Source organism: Cnephaeus nilssonii, assembly GCF_951640355.1.
Source record: "Cnephaeus nilssonii genome assembly, chromosome: 4".
Classification (NCBI taxonomy): domain Eukaryota; kingdom Metazoa; phylum Chordata; class Mammalia; order Chiroptera; family Vespertilionidae; genus Cnephaeus; species Cnephaeus nilssonii.
In genome coordinates this window covers 32,027,895-32,049,832 of record NC_137075.1, presented here as the reverse complement: position 1 = coordinate 32,049,832, position 21,938 = coordinate 32,027,895, and the positions used below count along the sequence as shown (strand labels likewise).

At 50.2% G+C, this 21,938-nt stretch overlaps 3 protein-coding genes across 9 annotated transcripts; 1 reads left to right on the top strand and 2 right to left on the bottom strand.

The window, feature by feature from the left end:
- Window positions 1-5,136: 5,136 nt before the first annotated feature.
- On the bottom strand, window positions 5,137-7,988 carry CBLN3 (cerebellin 3 precursor). The gene is made up of 3 exons (XM_079768503.1): window positions 7,462-7,988; window positions 7,047-7,166; window positions 5,137-6,719 (listed from the first exon to the last, which is right to left on the bottom strand). The coding sequence occupies exons 1-3, from the start codon at window positions 7,759-7,761 to the stop codon at window positions 6,522-6,524; spliced, it is 618 nt and encodes a 205-aa protein (XP_079624629.1). The 5' UTR covers window positions 7,762-7,988; the 3' UTR covers window positions 5,137-6,521.
- A 622-nt stretch (window positions 7,989-8,610) lies between these two features.
- KHNYN (KH and NYN domain containing) lies at window positions 8,611-17,307 on the top strand. Of its 7 annotated transcripts, none has more exons than XR_013813397.1 (8): window positions 8,611-8,677; window positions 9,471-9,695; window positions 10,470-11,578; window positions 11,727-11,857; window positions 11,941-12,037; window positions 14,951-15,131; window positions 15,265-15,366; window positions 15,901-15,918. XR_013813397.1 is itself a non-coding variant. In XM_079768496.1 (8 exons), the coding sequence occupies exons 2-8, from the start codon at window positions 9,495-9,497 to the stop codon at window positions 16,151-16,153; spliced, it is 2,001 nt and encodes a 666-aa protein (XP_079624622.1). In that variant the 5' UTR covers window positions 8,611-8,677; window positions 9,471-9,494; the 3' UTR covers window positions 16,154-17,307. The 7 variants fall into 7 exon arrangements, 6 of the variants coding, with proteins under 6 accessions (XP_079624622.1, XP_079624626.1, XP_079624627.1 ...); XM_079768496.1 differs by having other exon boundaries at window positions 14,951-15,058; window positions 15,901-17,307; XM_079768501.1 differs by having other exon boundaries at window positions 8,642-8,829; window positions 14,951-15,058; window positions 15,901-17,307.
- Window positions 17,308-18,565: 1,258 nt separating this feature from the next.
- Window positions 18,566-21,694, bottom strand: SDR39U1 (short chain dehydrogenase/reductase family 39U member 1). Its single transcript, XM_079768502.1, has 6 exons — window positions 21,668-21,694; window positions 21,257-21,363; window positions 21,079-21,161; window positions 20,630-20,751; window positions 19,563-19,706; window positions 18,566-19,289 (listed from the first exon to the last, which is right to left on the bottom strand). The coding sequence occupies exons 1-6, from the start codon at window positions 21,681-21,683 to the stop codon at window positions 18,877-18,879; spliced, it is 885 nt and encodes a 294-aa protein (XP_079624628.1). The 5' UTR covers window positions 21,684-21,694; the 3' UTR covers window positions 18,566-18,876.
- Window positions 21,695-21,938: the final 244 nt, after the last annotated feature.

Genomic DNA, 21,938 nt, shown 5'->3' with positions numbered 1-21,938 from the left:
GTTAGGCAGAGACCCAGTAACAGAAGGACTAGGAAGTGTCCATTGACTTTAGTGACACGGAAGTAGTGAGTGACTAGCTGAGCGCAATTTAGGTGGAGCTATGGAGGCCATAGTTGATGTAGAGGCAAGCAACTGGTGAGCATAGATATTTGGCTCTAAAGAGGAGGAGAATTATGCCAGTCAATTCTGGGGGCATATAGAGCCGAGAATAACTAAACATCTACAACCATTTCCACACCCATTTTTTTCTCTTTTAGGTTGAACAGACTTGAGTCTATTTAACTGAAGGGGAGAAATAAATAGAGAGGGAGAAGTTGAACATATAGGAGAGGTGAGAGGAAAGGAAGAGAGTATGTTTGGAAGAAATGGCATCCATGGCTTGAGGATGAAGATTGCCGCATTGACAAGAGAAGGGACACGTCTTCTACTGAACCAGCTAGGAGGAAGCCAAGATGAGGAGGACGGTGAGTTTCTCGATGTGGTGGTGGGAGGGGTTCCTGCCTGGAGTTTCTGCTTTTTTTCACTGTAAAAGGTAAGGCCATCTACTGCTAACAGTGGGGGCAAAGTTGGGTGGGGGGTAAGGGATTTAAGGAGAAAACAGAAGGCTTCAATTGGATTCTGGGGAGGGTGAGGAAAGAGACTGGCAAAGGAAACCATAGAAGAATTGCTTGGCGGTTTGAGGATGGGGTGGCTGGAGACCATGGATTTGGATCCACAGTGAATCCTATAGTGGTGGGACTTTTCTCTGTGGTAAGCAGCTGCCAGGGCGTGGGTGTAGGGAAAGCAGGGCAGTTGGATCCTATTTTTAGAATATTTAAAGTCTGAGGAGCTTTTTGTACCTGGAGGGGAACACGAACCACCATCTGTGCTTTATTTTTTGCTTAATCTATTTACTTCATAAATCCATTTAAGCAAACATTGTCTAAATATTTAAACATGATTTATATAACCAGCAAATCAAAGTCAACACATTTTACAAATCAAGCTATTTAAACATCGACTGTAAACTTAAATCCTCCTCCATATTTTGATAGAATCACCAGTATAGGATGCCAGCTTCTCTAAAAGCATCACACATATCCTACAAAGTTTACCATACTGACCTTTAGTCCCGTTATAGAAATTGGTTTGTAGACCCAAGAGGTGGATATTATCTCAGCTGAGACCAAAGTTTGAATTTAGATATCCCAAAGAATATTATATATAAAGAAAACTGCAAAACTGTCTGCAGCATTTGAGATCTTGCTTTCCAGCATGTCGTCAATTGGGCTCAAATGAACTCATATGAAAATTAAAAAAAAAAAAATTTGATGAAGTCTTGATTGGGGCCTGGGAACTGGTTTAACCTTTTAAGATGATTAAAACTTGCCGAAACCGGTTTGGCTCAGTGGATAGAGCGTCAGCCTGCGGACTGAAAGGTCCCAGGTTCGATTCCGGTCAAGGGCATGTACCTTGGTTGCGGGCATATCCCCAGTGGGGGGTGTGCAAGAGGCAGCTGATTGGTGTTTCTCTCTCATCGATGTTTCTAACTCTCTCTCCCTCTCCCTTCCTCTCTGTAAAAAATCAATAAAATATATTAAAAAAAAAGATGATTAAAACCTGAGCTTATCTTTTTTATCATAGGACCCTTTCAAGCCTACACCTTTTCCTTGCATTTAGTGTATTGTAACTAGATGCCTTTTCTTTAACTGATGTCAACTTTACACAGACGTCCATGCCCACAACTCTGGAACCTCTGAATATGTTCTATTACATGGCAAAAGGAACTTCTAATATGTAGTTCAGGTTATGAACCTTAAAAGATTATCTGGGTGGGGCCAATCTAATCACATGAGTCCTTAAAATCAGAGAACTTTCTCCACTGAAGTCAGACATGGGGCAGAAGTGTAGGTCAGAGAGATTAAAATGTGAGAAGGACTTGGCCTGACATTGTTGGCTCAAAGATGGAGGGGGCCAGAGCCCCAGTCCTACAACCATGTTGGGAAGGAAAAATTATCCTTTACCCTAATGTATCCTTGACCTTAATGGTGACTACACTAATAATCAAATTAATGAGACAGGTTAGTAGGAGAAAATAAAGTTTAATAACATGCAGACCTCCTGTATACATAGGGGAGACCTAGGATCACTGAGTTAATTCACCAAAATGGTGGAGGCCATCCCTTGTAACACCACCATCAGCCAAAGACAAAGATGTTGGCCCTGGAGAGTCAGTTATGGGAGGCCACCAGAAAAAGCACAGTGAACAACGATAAGGTTGTCATGCAGATTTCAGTCCAGGGCCTTCTCCATTGAGAGTGAAGGTAGGCCTGGAACAGAGAGACAAAATCCTTAAAGACCAGAGATGCCCCTTACACTTATTTATGCATTCATTGGTTGATTCTTGTATGTGCCCTGACCGGGGATAGAACCCCGTAAACTTGTTATATCAGAACAATACTCTAACCAACTGAGCTACTTGGCCAGCTAGGGCTCTTGAGTCTTTTTTTTTTATTTTATTTTATTGATTTTTTACAGAGAGGAAGGGAGAGGGATAGAGAGTTAGAAACATCGATGGGATAGAAACATCGATCAGTTGCCTCCTGCACACCTCCTACTGGGGATGTGCCCGCAACCAAGGCATGCCCTTGACCGGAATCGAACCTGGGACCTTTCAGTCCGCAGGCCGACGCTCTGTCCACTGAGCCAAACCAGTTAGGGCTCTTGAGTCTTTTTATAATAAGCAGGTGATTTAGTAAGTAAGTAACATGTTTCTCTGAGTTAAGTGAGCCTCTCTAGCAAATTAATCGGAGGTCACTGGTGACAAGAGAAAAAATTCTGGGATGTTGTAAGTTAAAACTCCAGCACCAGAGAGTGAAAGAGACAAAACAGTTAGCCTGTTAATTGCTATATGACAAAAGACTGCTCACATTCTTGGGTATCTGTTAGAATTTAGGATTAATTTCCAGGAAGCTATCTCTGTGATCATCCAAGAGAGGATTAATTTTGGGGCGCCATCGAATCCCAGGAGCCTCCGCTTCTTATTGCCCATGAACTTTGTGGACTCTGTTGTGCCCATCCCAGAACTAGCCCTTCCCCCATCCCCTTTATCTACAGCTAATGTAAAATCTTTCAGAATGGCTTACAGCTTTCTCCATTTTTGATGTATAAAAACCCTGGCAAAACTCCTGGACATTGGATATGTTATCTTTTCTACCTACCCAATCACTGGTTTAGACTCCATGCCCCACGACCAGTCTTCTTTTTTTGCTAGAAATGGCCTAATAAACCCTTTCTTTTAAAAAACTCAGCTGTGAAAGTTAAAAGTTTTTAAAAACTATTTTTTATTGATTTTTAGAGAGAGAGGAAGTGAGAGGGAGAGAAACATTGATGTGAGAAGGAAACATCAATGGATTGACTGCCTCCTACACGTCTCCTACCAGGGATCGAGCCTAAAACCGAGCCCAAAACTGGGGCATGTGCCCTGTCTGGGAATTGAACCAGCAACCTTGCATGGGGATGACACCCAACCAACTGAGCCACACCAGCCAGGGTGGAAATTAAAAGTTTGTTGTTTAACCCTGGAACCTAATCAGAGGCACAGGTAACAACCTGGAAGTTGTCAAGGAAGAGGTCATTGGAACCTCCAATCTATAGCAGTTGGTTAGAAGTACAGTTAACAGTCTGGGCTTTCGGCTGGGGTCTGAAGTAAAGAGTGGTGGTGGTGTAGGACTGAATCCTTAACCTGTGGAATCTGATGCAAAATCCAGGTAGGCTGTCTCAGAATTGTGTTGAATTGAGCCCAATTCTTGGCTAACCTGCTGGTGTCTGAGAATTGCTTGGTGTTTTGTGGGAAGCACCCCCCCACCCCCCGCCACACACACACACACACACACACACAATTGGAATTGGATCCAGGAACCCAAAAGAACTGCCATTCATCCCTGGACTCTCATCTGCAGATTCTTCTATGTGAGACAGAAATAATCTACTTTGCTTAAGCCATTTTTATTTTGGGCTTTACTGTTGATGTAATATCATTATAATTAGTATGGTAATACAGAGGCTCCCTTTCCCGAGAGATGAAAGATCAAGTTTGAGCAGTGAGCAGTTATCTTTTGGACACTTGACTAATTCATTATCTTGTAACACACTATTGGGCTTTCTTTCTTTCTAGTTGTAATGTATGACCAGATTGTGCCAATCAGTCTCTTTCATTCTTGGTACAGTTCCAACCTTTTTCTGGAATTACTCACAGCTCTCTATATCCACCCCTCCTTTATACAGATAAAGAAAAGTAAATGTATCTTATGAATAGTTAAAATATATATTGCATTTATACTCTTCTATTTATCAAAACAAACTAAAAATATCCTATTCATTCATCACATCATAGTGACTTTTTTCCTTTAGGAATATCACTATGGAAAGTCATGAATTAAAAAAAAATTCACCTTGTTCTAATTAACTATGTTATTTTTATTTTGATTATCAAATTGTCACAGAATGCCAGGTGAGTTTTTAAAAATTGGTTCCTTTGCCTTCTCAGCTTTATTCTATACATCCTTGCTTATTGTCTTCAACAGATATGGAGCTATTCTCCAAGTAACCCTGAGTCCTTTTAAAGGTGAATAATATTTGAGGCAAAGATCCAGGTGCTAAGAATGCATATCAGATTTTTTTCCTAATGTTGTTTCTATGCTACCTTAGTAATAAAATTGGAAAAAATTATTTCTTTTGAAAACCACAAATTCACATTGGTATTTCCTATTTAACTCAAGCATTACTAAATCTTTTTTTTTTACTCTAACATACAGTTTTTATTTTTAAAAATTTATTTCTTTATTGATTTCAGAGAGGAAGTGAGAAGGAGAGAGAGATGGAAACATCAATGATGAGAGAGAATCATTGATCAGCTGCCTCCTGCATACCCCCTACTGGGGATCGAGCCCGCAACCCAGGCATGTGCCCTTGGCCAGAATCAAACCTGGGACCCTTCAGTCCTCAGGCCGACACTCTATCCACTCAGCCAAGCTGGCTAGGGCCAGTTTTTATTTTTTAAAAAGAATATGTTTTTATTGATTTGAGAGAGAGAGGAAGGGAGAGGATGAGAGAGAAACATTGATGAGAGAGAAACATCAATTGGCTGCCTCCTGCAAGCCCCCCACCAGGGACCAAGCCCGCAACTCTGGCATGTGCCATGACTGGAAATAGAACAGGCAACTTCTTGGTGCATGGGCTGATGCTCAACCAACTGAGCCATGCTGGCCAGGGCACAGTTTTATATTTATTTTCTCTGCAACATACCCGCTTGTATCCTGGAGTCTCTAATCCAAACTGTAATGGCATCTTTTATCTTTAGTGATGTTATAGTGTCTCATCAACTATCATTCTCTAGTTACTTTATTGATAGAGTCATCCATGCTGGGCCAATTGGACAGCCAGGTAAGAGAGTGTATAATAATGGCAGGAGAGTGGTTGAAGGAATGCATCATTGAAACCAAGGAAATAGGAAGTTTAAAATGGAGGCTAAGACAGCACAGATCAGGGGAAAGAAGAGAGGTTGTGGGATAGTCCAGAACAAGTTTGGTGAAGGTAATTGATAGAGCTGGGAGGAAGGTGGTGGTGGCCAGAACATAAAGTGATTGAACTTCAGACTACAAAGGTTGAGCACTTTTAAAAGGTTGCTGTGGTCATTGATGTGTTCCATGCCAGGAGCTCTACACTTGTCCACATGTGACCTTCTACCCCCACCAACAGCTGCCCAAGGAAGCACTGTATACCTGCTCTCAGCCAGAGCAAACACACACACACACACCCCATGACTCAGGGGGGAGGTGAGGGCCAGAGTCCATTTGGGACCTGTACAGATGAACACCCGGGTTCACTGCCTGCTGGCTGCCCCAGTGTGCATGAAAAATGTGTACCTTGTTCAGGATGGTCACGTGTCCCATTCCTGTCCTACCAGCCATAGGCTCTGGGCTCCTCAGTGGCCCTCCCCACAATTATCCTGGTGGCTGAGCCTCCTGCCCTAGTCCATATGGTACTGGCCCAGCTCCTGACTGTGTTGGCAGAAATCCGTGATGCTGGCACGCCTCACAGGAAGGAGCCTGTAGGGTATGATGAGGCCGGTCCATCTGGGCCCTTGTGGGGGCCTGTCAGGCTCACCTGTGCCACCTGTTTCCAAGTAGCACTGAGCTAGAAGCTGGGGGAGGGGTGGGGGAAGGAGCAGCAAAGTCTGCAAAGTATCGCAGGACTTTTTACGTGCCAAATCCTGCCCTGATCCTAAGGTTGCGGACAGAGAGATGCAGTGAGAGGTTGTGAGGGCATGTGAAAAGGGGGAGGGAGGTTAGAGGGGCCAGTCCCTAGATAAAGCTCTACTCATCACCTTGGGTGTTTGGCACAAGGTCCCATGCAAGAAGGTGGAATTCAGGCAGCCAGAGGGAGCCTTTCTCCTGCCCCAAAGATGTTGCTTCTGGGGTAGGGGAGGGCAGAGGATAGAGGTCAGGGGCTAGATTCCCATTCTTGAAAGGCTTGAGCCCTCAGAGTGGGAAGATGAGGAAGCCAGAGAAGCTTGAGTATTTCCAGCCACCCAGCAGGTTCCCCCGACGAAGGCGCAGAGACACCCGGTCCCCGGGGTCCAGGGGCAGTAGCACGGAGCTGGTGGCTGCCTCCCGGGTCACATCAGGGTCATTGGCAAAGGCTGAGATGACAGGCCATGTGTTCAGCATCAGGCTCACCTGGGAAGGGAGACCAGTTAGCGTCTCTACCCAGCCCTTGTCCTAGGACCCCACTTTTCTGAGGGCTATTCCTCTTCTCCCAGCCCCAGAGGGACACTCTGGAACCTGGGAACCTGAGGCTCAGTGCCATCTCCTGGGAGAGCTGAGGGGTAGCCAGTGTTACCCTCCGCAGTTCCCCCTCTCTCTGCTAGGCAGGCCCTTTCCTCCCTCGCTCCTGGCCCCCCAGGCCACAGGCCAATGGAGGGTCTGCCCAGGAGGCAGCTGGGCTCCACTTATTCCTCCCCCCACCCGAGTCTGGACAATGACAGGGCCCAATGCTCAGGTCACCTGGACAGTTTGGCGGTTGTACACCTTCACCACGTGGAACCTGAAGCTGTAGACACCTCGGACAGGGGCCACGAAGGAACCCGAGGCGCGATCAAAGCCACCGCCCTCATTCACCAAGACCTGGGGGAAGCAGACCCTGCTGAGTGGGCTGGGGATGCCTGGGGCCCAGGGAAACCACGGGGTTGAGGGACGGGGCAGTGAATAAGGAAAATAAGGGGCTGTAAGTAGCTGCCCACAGGAGAAATGCACAGGTTAAAAAAACAATAGTGAGAAAGGGCAAGGAGGAATAGGGGTAAGAGTGAAGGGAAAGGAGGTGGGCAGCGGGGTAGAGGGGCAATTGGCCATAGCAGGGCTGTCCTTTTACCAGCAGAGTGGGCTTGTATTGACTCCAGGTCCTCGCAGGGTAGGGGGTTACCTGGTCAAAATAGATGGCCCCACTGGTGCCGTTGCCCGTCTCCCCTGCTGGCTCATGGTGGTGGCTTCGAACTGCAGCAAATGCCACTCTTCCGGGGGGCGCTTCTCCCAGAGCTGCTCCTCCAGGCCCCCCTGCCGCAGCCCTGCCGGGCTCACAGACCACCAGGCACTCGCCCTCCAGGAGAACAGGCTCTGACCCTTCCTGGGCCCATGTGGTCCCCAGGGCCAGAAGCGTCAGGGCCAAGGGCAACCAGGGGTTGGGTGCAAGAGCTGGTAGCCAGAGTCGCTTTGCTCCCAGCATGGCTGAGTGGCTGTGACCCACAAGTCCTGTCTTCTTGCTCCTCCTTTTCGTTTCCACTCTCCTCCAGACTCTCAACAGCCCTCACCCTACTCCTTAGCCCTCTCTCTGGGTCTCACGGTCACCTGGTCTCAGCATCTCCCTCTTCGTGCCCCACAACTCTGTCCTGCCTCTCACGCCTGCTGTCACTGCAGTTCCCTCCTCCTTGGCAGGGCACAGGATGACAGCAGTTGGGCTCTGGGAGGGAGAGGAGAGATGAAGCAGCCAGACGGCTACATCCAGAACCCCAGGACAGCCTCTCCAGAGAGCACTGAAGGCTGGAATTGGGACGACAGAGAAGTGTGTGTGTGTGTGTGTGTGTGTGTGTGTGTGTATTTGCAAGAGTGCAAGAGTGCAAGAGACAGCTCCTACGGTCCGTCCTCCTCCTCATGCCTCCCCTCTTCAAAACCCCTCACAGCCCTCTCAGTGGCACCTTTTTCATTGTTAGAAAGGAAAGCCCTGGTCTTTTCCCCACAATTGTTTTGGTGGAAATGTACTTGGGCCAACAGTGTCACTCGGCCAGTCACTTTTCCTCCTTGGCCTTCCACTAACTTCACCCGAAGGGCCTGAATTCGTCCCTTTAAAACTCTCTTCACCTCTGACTCTCAACGAGCGGTTCCTCTTTCCTGAGAACTACGGAGAACCGCAGGAACCCAGAGGGATCGGGAGAGACTGCGGGGAGACCCGGAGAACGGCGGGCCAGTGGGCGGGGCCGAGGCCGGGGGCGGGGCGGGGCCTGGTGGGCGGGGCGGGCGCTGTGCTGGCCGCGTCCCCCGAGGGGCCCGGCTGACTCCTCCCCCGGCCAGGAAGTGACTCAAAAAAAAAAAAAAAAACCCCACAAAAAAACACACTTCGAGATGTGAAGAGAGGTCCCAGTTGGGTGAGAAATCCGGGAAGGCCCGCCCCGATTGGAGCCCCCCGCCTTTCTCCCCTGGGCTGGGGCTGGGGCTGGGGCCCGGGGCGCGGGCGAAGTTGGGGCCACGGGCACCTAGAGGCGCCGGCGGGAGCGGACGCAGCGGGTGGCCGAGGCGGGTAGGGGCGCCCGGGCCGCGGGAGCGGAGGCCTCGGTGCGGAGCGCGGTCGGGGGCGGCAGCCGCGGGAGGCTGTGGGAGGGGCTCGCCTCGGCCCCTGGGCCCCGGGTGGGGTGCGTGGCGCCATCTAGGGGGGTGGTTGCGGGCGGCCGGGGGAGGGGTGGGGTGAGAGTGGCTAAAACCTTGGAAATGGAAGACGAGGGACGCCAGAGGACAGCCGGGTTCAAGCCCTGGCGAGGACCCATTTTAAGAGGACGCCTTCGACCCAGGGATTGCAGAGTCCCCGGAAAGAGGGACCCTTTCCTCACCGTCCACTCCTTCTGGCCCCAAGCGGAGCTGGAGCCCCTCCTCCCCCGCCCCAGGTCCCCGTCCCTGCTCAGGGCTGTGGTCACCCTTTTACAAAGGCCAGACGCCCATCCCGGACAGACAGCCTTGTTTACCCAGGACGTCCTCTGTGGAGAGAAGGCCCGCGCTCCTTTAACCTGACGTTCTCTTCCTAACTCCAACATGGCCCGAGATCTCCTGGGTTGTTGACTCTGTTTGTAACTAGGTGCGACCTGTTGGTGGCTGACGTAGCCCAGGAGACTTAAGATTTGGGCTTGAGGGGACGGCGAGGCTCTGAGCTGCCTTTCCTACTTCCAGGTCTGGGCCGCCCAGCAAGCAGCCATGCCTACCTGGGGGGCTGGCTCCCCGTCCCCGGACCGCTTTGCCGTGTCTGCGGAGGCGGAGGACAAGGTGTGGGAGCAACAACCCCACGTGGAGCGCATCTTCCGCGTGAGGATGAGCGTCCTCCGGAAGGACTGCCCTGAGAACCCTCACATCTGGCTGCAGCTGGAGGGCCCCAAGGAGAACGTCAGCAGAGCCAAGGTGAACGCTCCTCCCTGACCCCGTCGGGGAACATTCACTCCCTCCCCCACTCAGAGGCTGGGGAGAGGACAGGCTGGAAATGGTCTCCACTACTGTTTGTCTCTCTGGCAACCTCAGTGGCCCTGAACTGTAAGAGGCTTCCCAACCTGGTATTTGTTTGGAGTTTTGATTTCATTTCTGATATGATGACCTAACTTCTGCCAGGGCTTGGAGACAAGTGATTCAATTCAAATCAGTGTGTGTTCTTTGGGAAAGTAGAGAAAAATCCGGTTGGGCAAGCAGGCCCCACCAAGGAATTCACTGTAGGAGGCCAGGCCTGGGTTCCAGTACAGCTCTACTACCTACCAGCCCCGTGACCTGAGTCTCAGTTTCTATATCTATAAAATGTGAATAACGGCAGTACCCAGTTCATTGGGCTTATCATGAATGAAATAAATCAGGAGTTCAGTAAAGTTAGCAATGGCAATCATTATGATAGAAATAGACAACACACATACACACATAAATAGACAGTCTTGTAATCAATTAGTTATAATTGTATCTTAAAGCCAGTCAAGTTCTAAATGGAAATACTAGCGGTAGCTGTCAGCTGGAAAGGAAAGGAAGTGAGATTCTTGACCCCTTTTTAACCCCTACCTTTGTCAGGATCTGTGGGGCATCATTGCTCTGCCCAGGCATCCTGGAGCTCAGGGGAGAGCAGTGAGCCTGAAGCGGCTACTGGGCCACTTAGGATCCCAGCAGTCTCCTTTTCCCCTCCTTTCCCTCTTTCCCCAGGAATACCTGAAGGGTCTCTGTAGCCCAGAGCTGCAGGATGAAATCCACTATCCACCCAAACTGCACTGCATCTTCCTAGGGGCCCAGGGCTTCTTCCTTGATTGCCTGGCCTGGAGCACATCAGCCCACCTGGTGCCTGGGGCGCCTGGATCCCTGATGGTCAGTGGCCTCACGGAGGCCTTCGTCATGGCTCAGAGCCGAGTGGAGGAGCTGGTGGAGCGGCTGAGCTGGGACTACCGGCCAGGGCTGTCTCCTGGAGCCTCTCAGTGTGCTGGAGTGCTGAAGGACTTCCGTGCCCTGCTGCAGCCCCAGGGGGATGCCCACAGAGAGGCCCTGCTGCAGCTGCCCCTGGCTGTCCAGGAGGAATTGCTGAGCCTGGTGCAGGAGGCATCCAGGGGACAAGGACCCCAAGCGCGTTTCTCCTGGGACGGGGGGAGCCCAGGCCTGCTGGGTGCTCAGCATCAAGGAGTCAGAGCTCCCCTGAATGAAGGCAGGGGGTCCCTGGACACTGGGCCTACAGGGTGGCCAGAGTCCAGGGGAGAGGGGCATGCCATAGAGAAGGAGGGAAGAAAGCAGGGTGGCCCCAGGGAGATGGATTTGGGATTGAAGGAGCCGCCTGGGGAAGAGGCCTGGGAGAAAGAAGTGACCCACAGGTCACAGACAGGGGGCGGAGAGGTAGGGCAGGAAGGGTTCCCAAAGAAGAAGGCCCTGGGGAAGGAGGGGGGGCCTCAGGAAAGAGGAAGGCTTGGTATCCAGGGTGAGCCTCCTGGTGCCCAGGGCTGTCAGAGGGCAGCTCAGCTCCGGGGAGCCTCTCTCCTCCAACGGCTCCACAATGGGGAAGCCTCACCTCCCAGAGTGCCTAGCCCCCCAACTGCACCTGAACCCCCATGGCATTGTGGAGACCGAGGAGACAGGGGAGACAAGCAGCAGGTTGTGGCTCGAGGTCGGGGGTCTCCATGGAAACGAGGCACCCGGGGGGGCAACTTGGTGACTGGCACACAGCGTTTCCAGGAGGCCCTACAGGACCCTTTTACCCTGTGCCTTGCCAATGTACCTGGCCAGCCAGACCTCCGCCATATTGTCATTGATGGCAGCAACGTGGCCATGGTGTGAGTACCAGGTGGGACTGGGGGTTCTGGGGAGGGGGAGGAGATGGGCAGTTTTCCCCTGGGCGAAATATGCCGAGGGGAGAGCACTCCAGCCAGGCTGCTAGGCCCTCGTCTGGGGCCCCAGAGTGCCGACCCCTTCCCACTGCAGGCATGGCCTCCAGCACAACTTCTCCAGCCGGGGCATTGCCATTGCTGTGCAGTATTTCTGGGACCGTGGCCACCGGGACATAACTGTCTTTGTGCCTCAGTGGCGCTTCAATAGGGATGCCAGGGTCAAAGGTGAGTTGGGCCTGGTCTTTTGTGTCCTGGGATAGACCCTGCTTCTACCTTAAAGATAACTGCATTGTCTCCTATGTTTCTAGAGGGTCACTACCTGCAAAAGCTCTACTCCCTCAGTCTGCTCTCCCTCACTCCTTCCCGAGTCATGGATGGCAAGAGGATCTCTTCCTATGATGACAGGTACTTGCTTCTCCCCTGGCCCCAGGCTTGACATTCAAGGAGCCCAGTGGGAGATCAAGGGAGAGTCAGAAGCTCCTGACCCTTCGCACTGTTTCTCAGCCTGGGTATTGGGTTCAGGGCCAGTTATTCCTTCATGTGTTTCTATGAATGGGCAGGTAAATTTGTCCCACAGGTGTGATGAAATGGATGGTAGACAACTGTGTTTGCTCATTCATCATTCATTTTTCATTCATCAAACTAAACAATGCTTTGTATCTATATAGTGCCTACTGCCTAGAAAATACTGGTTTAATGGAAAGATGGGAAAGTTTATGACATGAATAGCTAACAGATATGTTCTTACAGCCTAAATTTCCAAACACTTAGAGAAATTCCCCCAACATTCTGGAAAAACCAGAGTAAATGTTCAAAATAACAAGTCAAATGAAACACAATTCATGCATACTAACATAAAACAAAACATAAATAAAACATGGCATAATAGAAAGATCACTGGACCTAGAATTGGATGATCTGACTTGGAGCCCCAAGGTGTACTAGTCATTGACTCTGACTGTGGACCAGTCTCTTTGTGAATTAACCTCTTGTCTCAGGGTCCTCTTCCATTCATTCATGCTCCTTGCGACTGTCAAAGCTAAGTTATGTGCTTTTCTCACTCAAGGTGCTAGGCAAGAATACAGCGATATTCCTAGTTCATGAACACAATCAAGTGTGGCAGAAGGTCTTATCTCTACAGTACCGAAATGCAGCAGAGGATAAGAGTGGTTAACTCTCTTGGCAAAACCTACTAAGTGGCAAAGGAAAAATGAGAATTGAAAGCTGCCATATGATTTAAATGAAAAACACAGGACACATTTCATCCTCAGTGTACATAACACCGTGTGGGAAATGGGCAGATTTTAAAAGCTAATTAATCCAATTAAGAATGTTTACAACTACAGTTCTTGATTCTCCAGGATTTTCAGTTTTAAATGAAAAAAACAAAACCAAAAAACAAACAACTAGTTTCCAAACCATAGTGATTACACATTTTATCTTTTCAAGTACTTAACTTTTTCTTCCTGACAAGTTAATGGTATTCTACAAAAAGGCAATTCACTGTCTCCTGATACTTTTTTTTTTTAATGTCTAGATTTCACAGATTATCTAAGATATGGAACCTTCTTTTCATACCAGCACTGACACAGAACTGAAACTGAAAGTCAAGCCAGTTGTGAATTTTAAAGGCACATGTCTGAACAGTTGCGTAGGTCTTGACAAGCTGACAGCACAGTAGGAATTTGGAGTTTTGCCTAGTTATAGTGACTTAACAGTGGTGCATAGTATAGGCCAACTGGGTGAATACTGCTGAACAACATGTGATGTAACATGATAATGGTAAATAAGCTTAGCCTGAAAATACCTTTTGTGTATTATATGACATCGTATACAATTGCATGCCATCTCCTTAATTTGTTTCCCAGACAGAAACTCAGAACCAGACATCTGTCACACCTTATCCTGATTAGGAGTCCCTCTGTACCACAGTCTTTCAAATACTGACTGCCCACTTACTACTAGGTGTGTGGCTTGCAGAAGGAGGTGGGAGTGCTGGGAATTTGATTTTGAAGAGCCAAAAGAAACTATAAATCAAACACTTCAGGAACCTGGAGGAAAGAGAGCCCACTTCTGGCTGGGGTTTTGTGAGAAGGGAGAGATTTGTATTTTTCGATGATAGAGAAGAATATGGGATGAGCTGGATCTCTTGTTTTCTAAATCTGTTAAAAAAGATCCCAACCTACGCCTTTGTGAGTTTCCCCATACTGCCCAGTTCTATGGAATCAGGATTACTCAGGTGGGGCCCAGGAATCTCTTTTTATTTATTATTTTTAAAATTATTATTTTTTGTTAATACTCACCCGAGGATATTTTTCCATGAGTTTTAGGGAGACTAGAAGAGAGAGGGAAAGACAGAAACATTGATGTGAGAGAAACACATTGATTGGTTGCTTCCTGCACAAGCCCTTGACCAGGGCCAGGGAGGAGCCTGCAACCAAGGTATGAGCCCTTGACTGGAATCGAACCTAAGACCCTTTGGTCTGCAGGCCAACGCTCTATCCACTGAGCCAAACTGGCTAGGGCAGGCATCTCTTTTTAAAAGTTATTCTGGGGATTCTGTTCATCCATGAGGTTTGGGATCACCTTCCTGAATGGAGGGAATAATTTGAGAAATGTAGAAGTCGGCGAGTATGTTTGAAGAAGAGATGTAATCCAATCATTGATTTTGGCTCAAGTTGAGAGTACCTTTGGGAATACCGGGAGAGAGAAGGCCACAAAAGTGGCTGGATCTGGGTTCTACAGGGGTTTAGCTGCCAGGCCTGGGCTTGTGGACTTTGTCCAGTAGATAATGGGCAGGTATGGAAGAGTTTTGTGTAGCTGAAGAACATGTTCTCTTGGGGAAGGGCAGGAGAGACTGCAAGGTGGTAAGTGTCAGGGGACCCCTTATCAGTATCTCAGTTGCAGTGGCGGAATAGCTAAGGTTGTAATGGTGGGACTGGAAAGGAAGGAGACAGAATGGTAGGCTTTCCAGAGGAAAAACAGGATGGATTTGTGACTGATTGTTGATAGATTTGTGACTGATTGTAGGGTGGAAGAAAGGACCAGGGCTAGATCTTACTGTCTTATTAATGAAGCACAAAGTATTGGGTAGAGGGTTGTGGTGAGTGGAGGGGACGTTCTTGGGATTCCACGTTGGATTCGTCTTTGTTTTCTCTCTAATCCATGTATCCCGTCAGTTTCTTGGTGGCTGGGTCAAGGTGGGGGTGGTGGTGGGGGCAGATCTCCATCACCAGAAGTGGGCCATGGGAGTTGATAATACTCTTTGGGGTTGAGGCTTTAGAGAAGTCCAGAATGCTGCTGTGGTTTTTGAGACAGGTTCATGGTGAAGCTGGCTGAAGAGACCGACGGGATCATTGTCTCTAATGACCAATTCCGGGACCTGGCGGAGGAGTCTGAGAAGTGGATGGCAATCATCAGAGAGCGGTGAGGGGGCATCCCCTGAGAAAAGGGCTCCGACTCAGACCTTTCTCTAAAACCAGTTCTTCTCTGCCACCGGGTGAGGACTCTGCGAAGGGGCTTGACATGGGCTTGGAGGATAATAGCTGACAGCTTCTGGTGGAGTTGGTCTCAGCTGTTTGGGAAGTGAGCAGGGGTCCCTCTGTGATCATTACATTTCTGTTCCCATCCAGCCTGCTGCCCTTCACCTTCGTGGGAAACCTCTTCATGGTCCCTGATGACCCATTGGGGCGAAATGGCCCCATGCTGGATGAATTCCTGAAGAAGCCAGTCAGGTAATGCTCCAGACTCTCTTAGGCAGCCTGGCCTGGCCCCCTTTCTGCAGGGGCCTTGCAGGCCTGGAGACTTGGAGGAAGTGTGACCTCAGTGTGGACCAGCTTAATTCTGCAGTGGTTTAGGCTGCCTTTAACTGCTTCCCTGGAAGTCCTGACATAGACTCTGCAGGCTGGGAGGGAAGCTGCTGCTTCCTGTTTTCTCTAGTTAGTGTTTGCTGGAGTTATTTGGATCATGGTTGATTTTACTTATGACCACTTGTATTCAGCATGCCCTCTGCTGGACCATTAAGCAAGTGATTAATTTATTAGGCTAGAACTAGATTGTAGTAATGGCAAGTTCCTGGTTTCAAAGGAACTTTCTGTCTCCCCTTCAGAAGTGGGTTGATACTGCCACTCAGTGGTCAGCTTAGGGAACTTCAGAACCAGGAATAAGCAGGGCAGTTAACAGCAGTGGAGTGCTGGAAGGCCCACTGAGCCTCTTAACTTCTCTCCAGGATGCACATCAGCTCTTCTATTCCCTCTGCTTCTTCCTAGGGCACAGGAATCTTCTAAGGCTCAGCATCCTTCCAGGGGCTTCACAGAACATGGTAATCAGCAGCAGGGGAGAGAAGAGGAGGAAAAAGGCAGTGGTGGCATTCGGAAGACCCGGGAGACTGAGAGGCTCCGGCGCCAGCTGCTGGAGGTGTTTTGGGGCCAGGATCACAAGGTGGACTTCATCCTGCAGCGGGAGCCTTACTGCCGTGACATCAACCAGCTCTCTGAGGCCCTGCTCAGTCTCAACTTTTGAGCCTCACCTGCCCTAGTGGCTGCCATCACATCAGCTCCAGCCTTGCCTAGCTTAGTCCCTTCTGTGATGCTCAGATCCTTCCCCAGACCCACTCTGAGTTGGTGCGTTGGGTGAGGGAAGCACTGAGGAAGAGCCTTCGTGAGTGGGGAATGCTCTTGCCTGGGGCACTTTGGGGACATAACGAGACCTGATCTCCTCCTGAGTCAGGACCTCAACCAGCTCTCAAGGGGTTCTGGTCAGCCTTAACTCCCCAACCTTGCCTTAGCACGGGGTTTCTGGAGGGAGTGCAGGCTGCTGGAAAGGCTAGGTCCTGGAGATTGGGACTGCCAGTTCCTCCTCAAAGCTGAGTTGGGGATGGAGGCTGGGGTGGGTGGGAGGGGAATGAAGACAGGTGGCAAGGAAGCAAGCCTTTCCTACCCCTGGCTGCTGCTCTGGATAGCCAGAGGACAGGATGCTCCCCAGGCCGGGCAGAACTGGGAACCTTGAAAAGGGAGTGCGGGGCCCTGGAACGGCTGGGGTCGGGGTCAGAGTGGGGCAGCAGGGAGCTGGTGGGGAAAGTAGAGGAAGACTTGGCTTCTGGTCTCCGCTGTGCCTGTCTGTGACCTTGACTGAGCTACTTGCCCTTGACTTCTGCCTATTAATCGGATGTAAAAATGCCTGTTGGGAGAAATGAGAACATGGAGCAGGGCTATTTGGAGGAAAAGTACATGGACCAAGTCTCAGGTGTGTCTGTCTGTGGCTGCACAGGCTTCCAAACCAAAACCTCACGTTCAGAGAACCGAGTGTCCTCTGTCCCCAGGGCCTGTGCCCTAGATTTTAACACTGCACCCTCATTTTGTGCCCTATAATGGCTGCGTCCCTTTGGGCAACCCCCAAATCCACATTTACAAAACAGTTAGTTAGGGGTGACTGTTTGCATTACCAGAATACTCTCAGGGTTCCTCTAAATGGCAGCTCTCCTGTTGCATTCAAGTGTTTGTTTACAGATTAACTAACGAATGTGTCAGAAAGTCCCCTGTTCAATGCACTTGCTGTGGTGTTGCGCATTCACCAAACCAATGGAAGCCATGCTCTGCTATGACAATGTTAATGTGATCTGCCCTAGCATTTTCTCTACAGAACACATATGTTCCATAAAGCGAGGCCCACTTCTGCTTTTTATGTGTGTGTGTGTGGGGGGGGTGGGGTGGAAGGGTTATAGAGGTTGTAACTAGATGAACTAATCTGGAAAATGAAAACCGAAGAATTAAAATAGGGAGAATCAGATCAACTGCTGTCCCATCAAAACATCCTCTCTGCTTGAAGTCCTTCAGTGCCAAAAAACTACCTCCAAGGTAGCACATTACCTCGTGGCCAGTTTAGTCTTTTATTGCAGCCCCCAATATACTCTTCTGCACTTCTGCCTTGGAGGCTGGTCATTCCCTCAGGAATAATAGAGAGCCAGCTACCTTCCTAAAGAGTCTGAGACCAGATAAAGAAGAGGGACAGGCGCCACAGGGTTCTGTGTTTGGGCCCTGCAGCAAGTCCCTGGACATGATCCTTTTCAGGCTCTGGCTTCTGTTCCCTGAGCAGCATGGGGAGTTGAGGACTGTCACCCAGTTCTTCATTCTAGTGAGAGCTGAGTGATGATGGAGAGGGTCCCTGGGTCCTAGTGTCTTTGCCCTTCCCCCCTGTTGGTGATGTATATCACTAGACCTTATTGACTTGGGTTGGGGACAGGTGTGTAGGAGAAAGGCTAGCCAGGGAGCTGACAGTGACTCAAAGTCTCCTTGGAAGAAAGGAGATTGGTTAACATGGCACAGCTAGGTGGCCCGAGGAACCACTGGTCATGTAGATATCAGGGTAGTTAAAAAGGGAGAGGGTCCTAAATAAACATTTGGGATTCCTCCCGCCCCCCCACAGGGTTGTTTGCAGTTTTTGGCACATTCCTTGCCCCTTTCACTTTCAGTGATGGTGGGTGTACAGTAGGCCAAAGGTATCTCCTGTCCTGCCTGGGACTCTGATGTTAGGTCTGTCCTAAGCTTCTTAGAGGGGTGCTAGCTTACTCCTACAGCTTGATGAACTTTGACCAGTATGTGATTGGTTTGTTAATTCACTGCCACTCAGTGACAGATTTAAGGCTGTCCTAGACTTGGGGCTCCATTTCTTTGCTGGCATCCTAATGGTACCATGTGAATAAGCAAGCAGGATGACCACAGAACCCATTGGAAATGGATCACTTGTCTTATAGTCTCTACTTTTATCATAATCTCATGCTCCCAATTTGTTACCAACTCTTTTGGCAATGGAGGAAACAAAAAGAGATGTTGCTCATTGTCCCTTTCAAAACCCCACATAGAGGAAAGAGTAATCTAGGGTGACGTTCCTTGAAATACATTCAAGCAGAACCTAGGCCAAAGAGATGAGCCGAAGCTAATGAGATAATTTATCTTTATTGCCTAAATTGTAGAGCATTCATTACATAGCAAAAGAAATGGGGCAGGAATGGGACATACAGGGAAACCAAACTTGGAAGTTCTTTTACAAGGAGTTGAAGAGGTTAAGGTCCCAATTAGATAAAATTGCAACCTCGAAACAGTGGGCAGTCAGTTAAAGTGCAGCAACAGAAGAATGAGAAAGAAAAAGGAAGAGGTTGTAGGTCTCAGAGGAGTACCTGACCTATTCACAGTCTCTAACGGGGAAGCCTCTATTGAGGCCTTAGGCCCTACCATGAACGTCCCCACTTAGGCTATGATTTCCTTCAAGGCAGCCCCCAGCTCTGGGAAGCAATACTGGTAGCCAGTGGCCAGTGTCCGCCGTGGGATCACCTTCTGGCCCTCCAGCAGCATGATGGCACGTTCTTGCCCAAAGACAGCTTGCACAACGGTGCTAGGGAGAGGGATGAAGGCTGGGCGGCCTAGGGCTGTGCCTAAGGCCTGTGCAAACTCAGCGTTTGTAGTGGTAGAGGCTGGAGCCACTCCATTCAGGACGCCCTGCACGTGGCTTGCTTCAAGGGCATGGGCCAGGATTCCTGCCAGGTCCCCAATGTGAATCCAGGGGAAGAACTGTTGGCCAGAGCCGATGGGGCCCCCCAGGCCAAGGCGGAAGGGCAACAGCATGTGACCGATGGCACCGCCCCCACGGCCCAGCACAACCCCTAGAGTAGGCAAGAAGGATGGTACAGGGAGGCCCCTCAGCCTCCAGGAAGCCCACTGTTTCTCCCCATTTCCCTTTTCTCACTCTTGTCCCATGCTGGCTGAGCTCTGTAGTAGTCCAACAGTATGGCTCTCTTTGGGACTTCCCATCCTCCCATCTGCAAGTGGGCCAGAAGTGGCATCCTCACTCAGTAAGCTCAGCTCCCCTTATCCCCCAACCCCCCAGCCTAGAGGACATGGCAACCCTGCCTGACACGCAGGCCCCTTGTTCTCACCAGAGCGTACCACCACCTGGCGTGTAGAATCTCCAGGAAGTCTGGCTGCAGCTTCCCACTTGGTTACGAGGTTGGAGAAAAAGTCAAAATCCCCTCCTGGACTGTCCTCATCATACTCAGCAGTCAGGCTGGGCTGGTAGTAAGCTGCCGATAGAACAGCGCTGGTTTGCTCCAGCTGTCCTTGGTCCTGCCTGGTCCTTTGCCATGAAGGTCCCCCCTTGGCTGTTGGATATCCCATGGGACAGAGCCGTGGCTATTTTCCTCTTGAGCTTCTTCATTAGCTGACTTGTTACTGCCTGGATTAACTGACCTTTAGCTGCACAGCTAAGCTGAGAGGCTGCTAGAGTGTAGTGGTTAAGAATAAAGACGTGGGCGCCAGGCTGAGTTTTAACCTCAGCTCCACCATTTATTAACTATGACTTTAGGCAAATTACATAACCGCTCTGTGCAGAATATCTGCATCTTTAAAATGGAATAATAGGCATAGCCAGTTTAGCTCAGTGGATAGAGTGTCGGCCTCCGAACTAAAGAGTCCCGGGTTCGATTCCGGACAAGGGCATATGCCCAGGTTTCTGGCTCAATCCCCCTTAGGGGGCGTGCAGGAGGCAGTCGATCAATGATTCTCTCTCATCATTGATGTTTCTATCTCTCCCTCTCTGAAATCAATAAAAATATATTAAAAAATAATAAAATAAAATGGAATAATAGTACCTACCTCATAGAGTTCTTGTGCGGATTAAATGCTGTAATATGTGTAAAACACTCAGTGGCTGGTGTATATTTATTTGCAATTATTTTGGTCCCAAAGGTGAAACACAAGAATCAGAAATGCTGCTCCTACAGATCTGTGCTGTGAGAAGCAAGGGACTTGGGAGCAGTACAACTCCACTCTCTTTCTGAGCGTCTGTCGCTCAGAGAAAGTACACAAAGGCCAGGAGAAACATGCATGGAACAAGGGCCTAGGAAGAAGACCTCCGGGCATGTATAGCTAGAAGGGCCTGAGCTACCCCCTCACTGTGGGCTCTCTTTCCCTGGCTCATGTAAGGGGTTGGTGATTTGGGGCATACCTACACCTGTGACTAAGATCCAGGCTTGGGGGGGTTGTGCGGCCTTGGTGATGGCTCTAGCCAGCAGGTCAGTGGTCTCCAAGCGGCTGCTGAGAACCTCTTTTTGGAAAGCTTCATTCCACCTGCAGAAGAAACAAGGGAAATAAGCCACCGAATGCATACATGCACATATCCCTTTCTCTCTCTTTCCCTGAGGCTTGTCCGAACCCGTATCTAGTAAAATCCTGCAGAGTGGCTAAGAGGAATTGTCTGTCTTTCCTGAGTTGTAAGTGAGGACTAAAGTCAACTGGCTGAGCGGGTAGAAGTGAGGGCGGGTTTGGAGGAGTGGGGCAGGATGAGTAATCCGGGATCAGGCAGCTCCATTCTTCACATCTCAGAGGGTCTCAGAGTCGTCCCTCTCCACCTCCTGCTCTGAAGGATGTCAGTCTCAGGGCCCAGCACTGCCTCACCTTCGGAGAGGGTTGAGGATGTTCTCTCCAGCCAGGTTGACTGCGGCATCGCAGCGGGGCAGCCCCGACGAAGCGAGCTCATCCTGTCAGAGAAAGCGCACAGTGCCCGCCTCGCCCAGCACCGTCAAACGGGGCCACCCCTCCTCCCCGCCCCCCAGGTTCCCGAGGGAGGACATACCCACGTGATCCGACCCGGGCCGGGCCGTCGGGAGACGAGTGTCACTTCGTGACCTCTGGCTTTCAGCAGTTGGCTTAGGGCTGTCCCAATGAAGCCCGTCCCGCCGCCTGATCAGAAAATACGAGGTGTTTATTCTCAGGGGGTGCCTTCCGCTCCCGCATGTGGCCCCCTCTTCTGGTGCCATGCCATTCGACCCCCGCCTTCTCCCCTCTTCCTCGGCCCCGTCCCCGCGACACACAGGTGACCCAGGTCACAGGGATTAGGGAGATTCGGCTTCTCCGGTTCGGAGGCCAAGGCCACGTTGCCGGTGCACGAGTCAGTGCCCTCCCTCGGGGTCCACCTCGCTCTCCAACTCTGGCTCAATCTTCCTTCCATAAACCCGGCCCCCACTTTCCCTCTGCCCTCCCTCACCCACGAGCACCCGCATAGCAACCAGGACCTAAGGCGCCTGCGCAACATCTAGAAGGCGGGAGGGGGCGGGGTAGCGAGGGGAGGGCATGCGCAAGCGTCCTTCGGGAAGTGCGCTCCTATTGGGGCGTGGGCATGGGACTGGGCGTGGCCCTGCCCCGTGACCCGGAAGAATTCCTACCAAAGGCGGTACTACACGCGTTTCATTGCGAGGCGGGGCCGGATTGAGTGTGTGTGACGGTGTGGGCCGCGGTGGTGGGGACGGGGAGTCGGG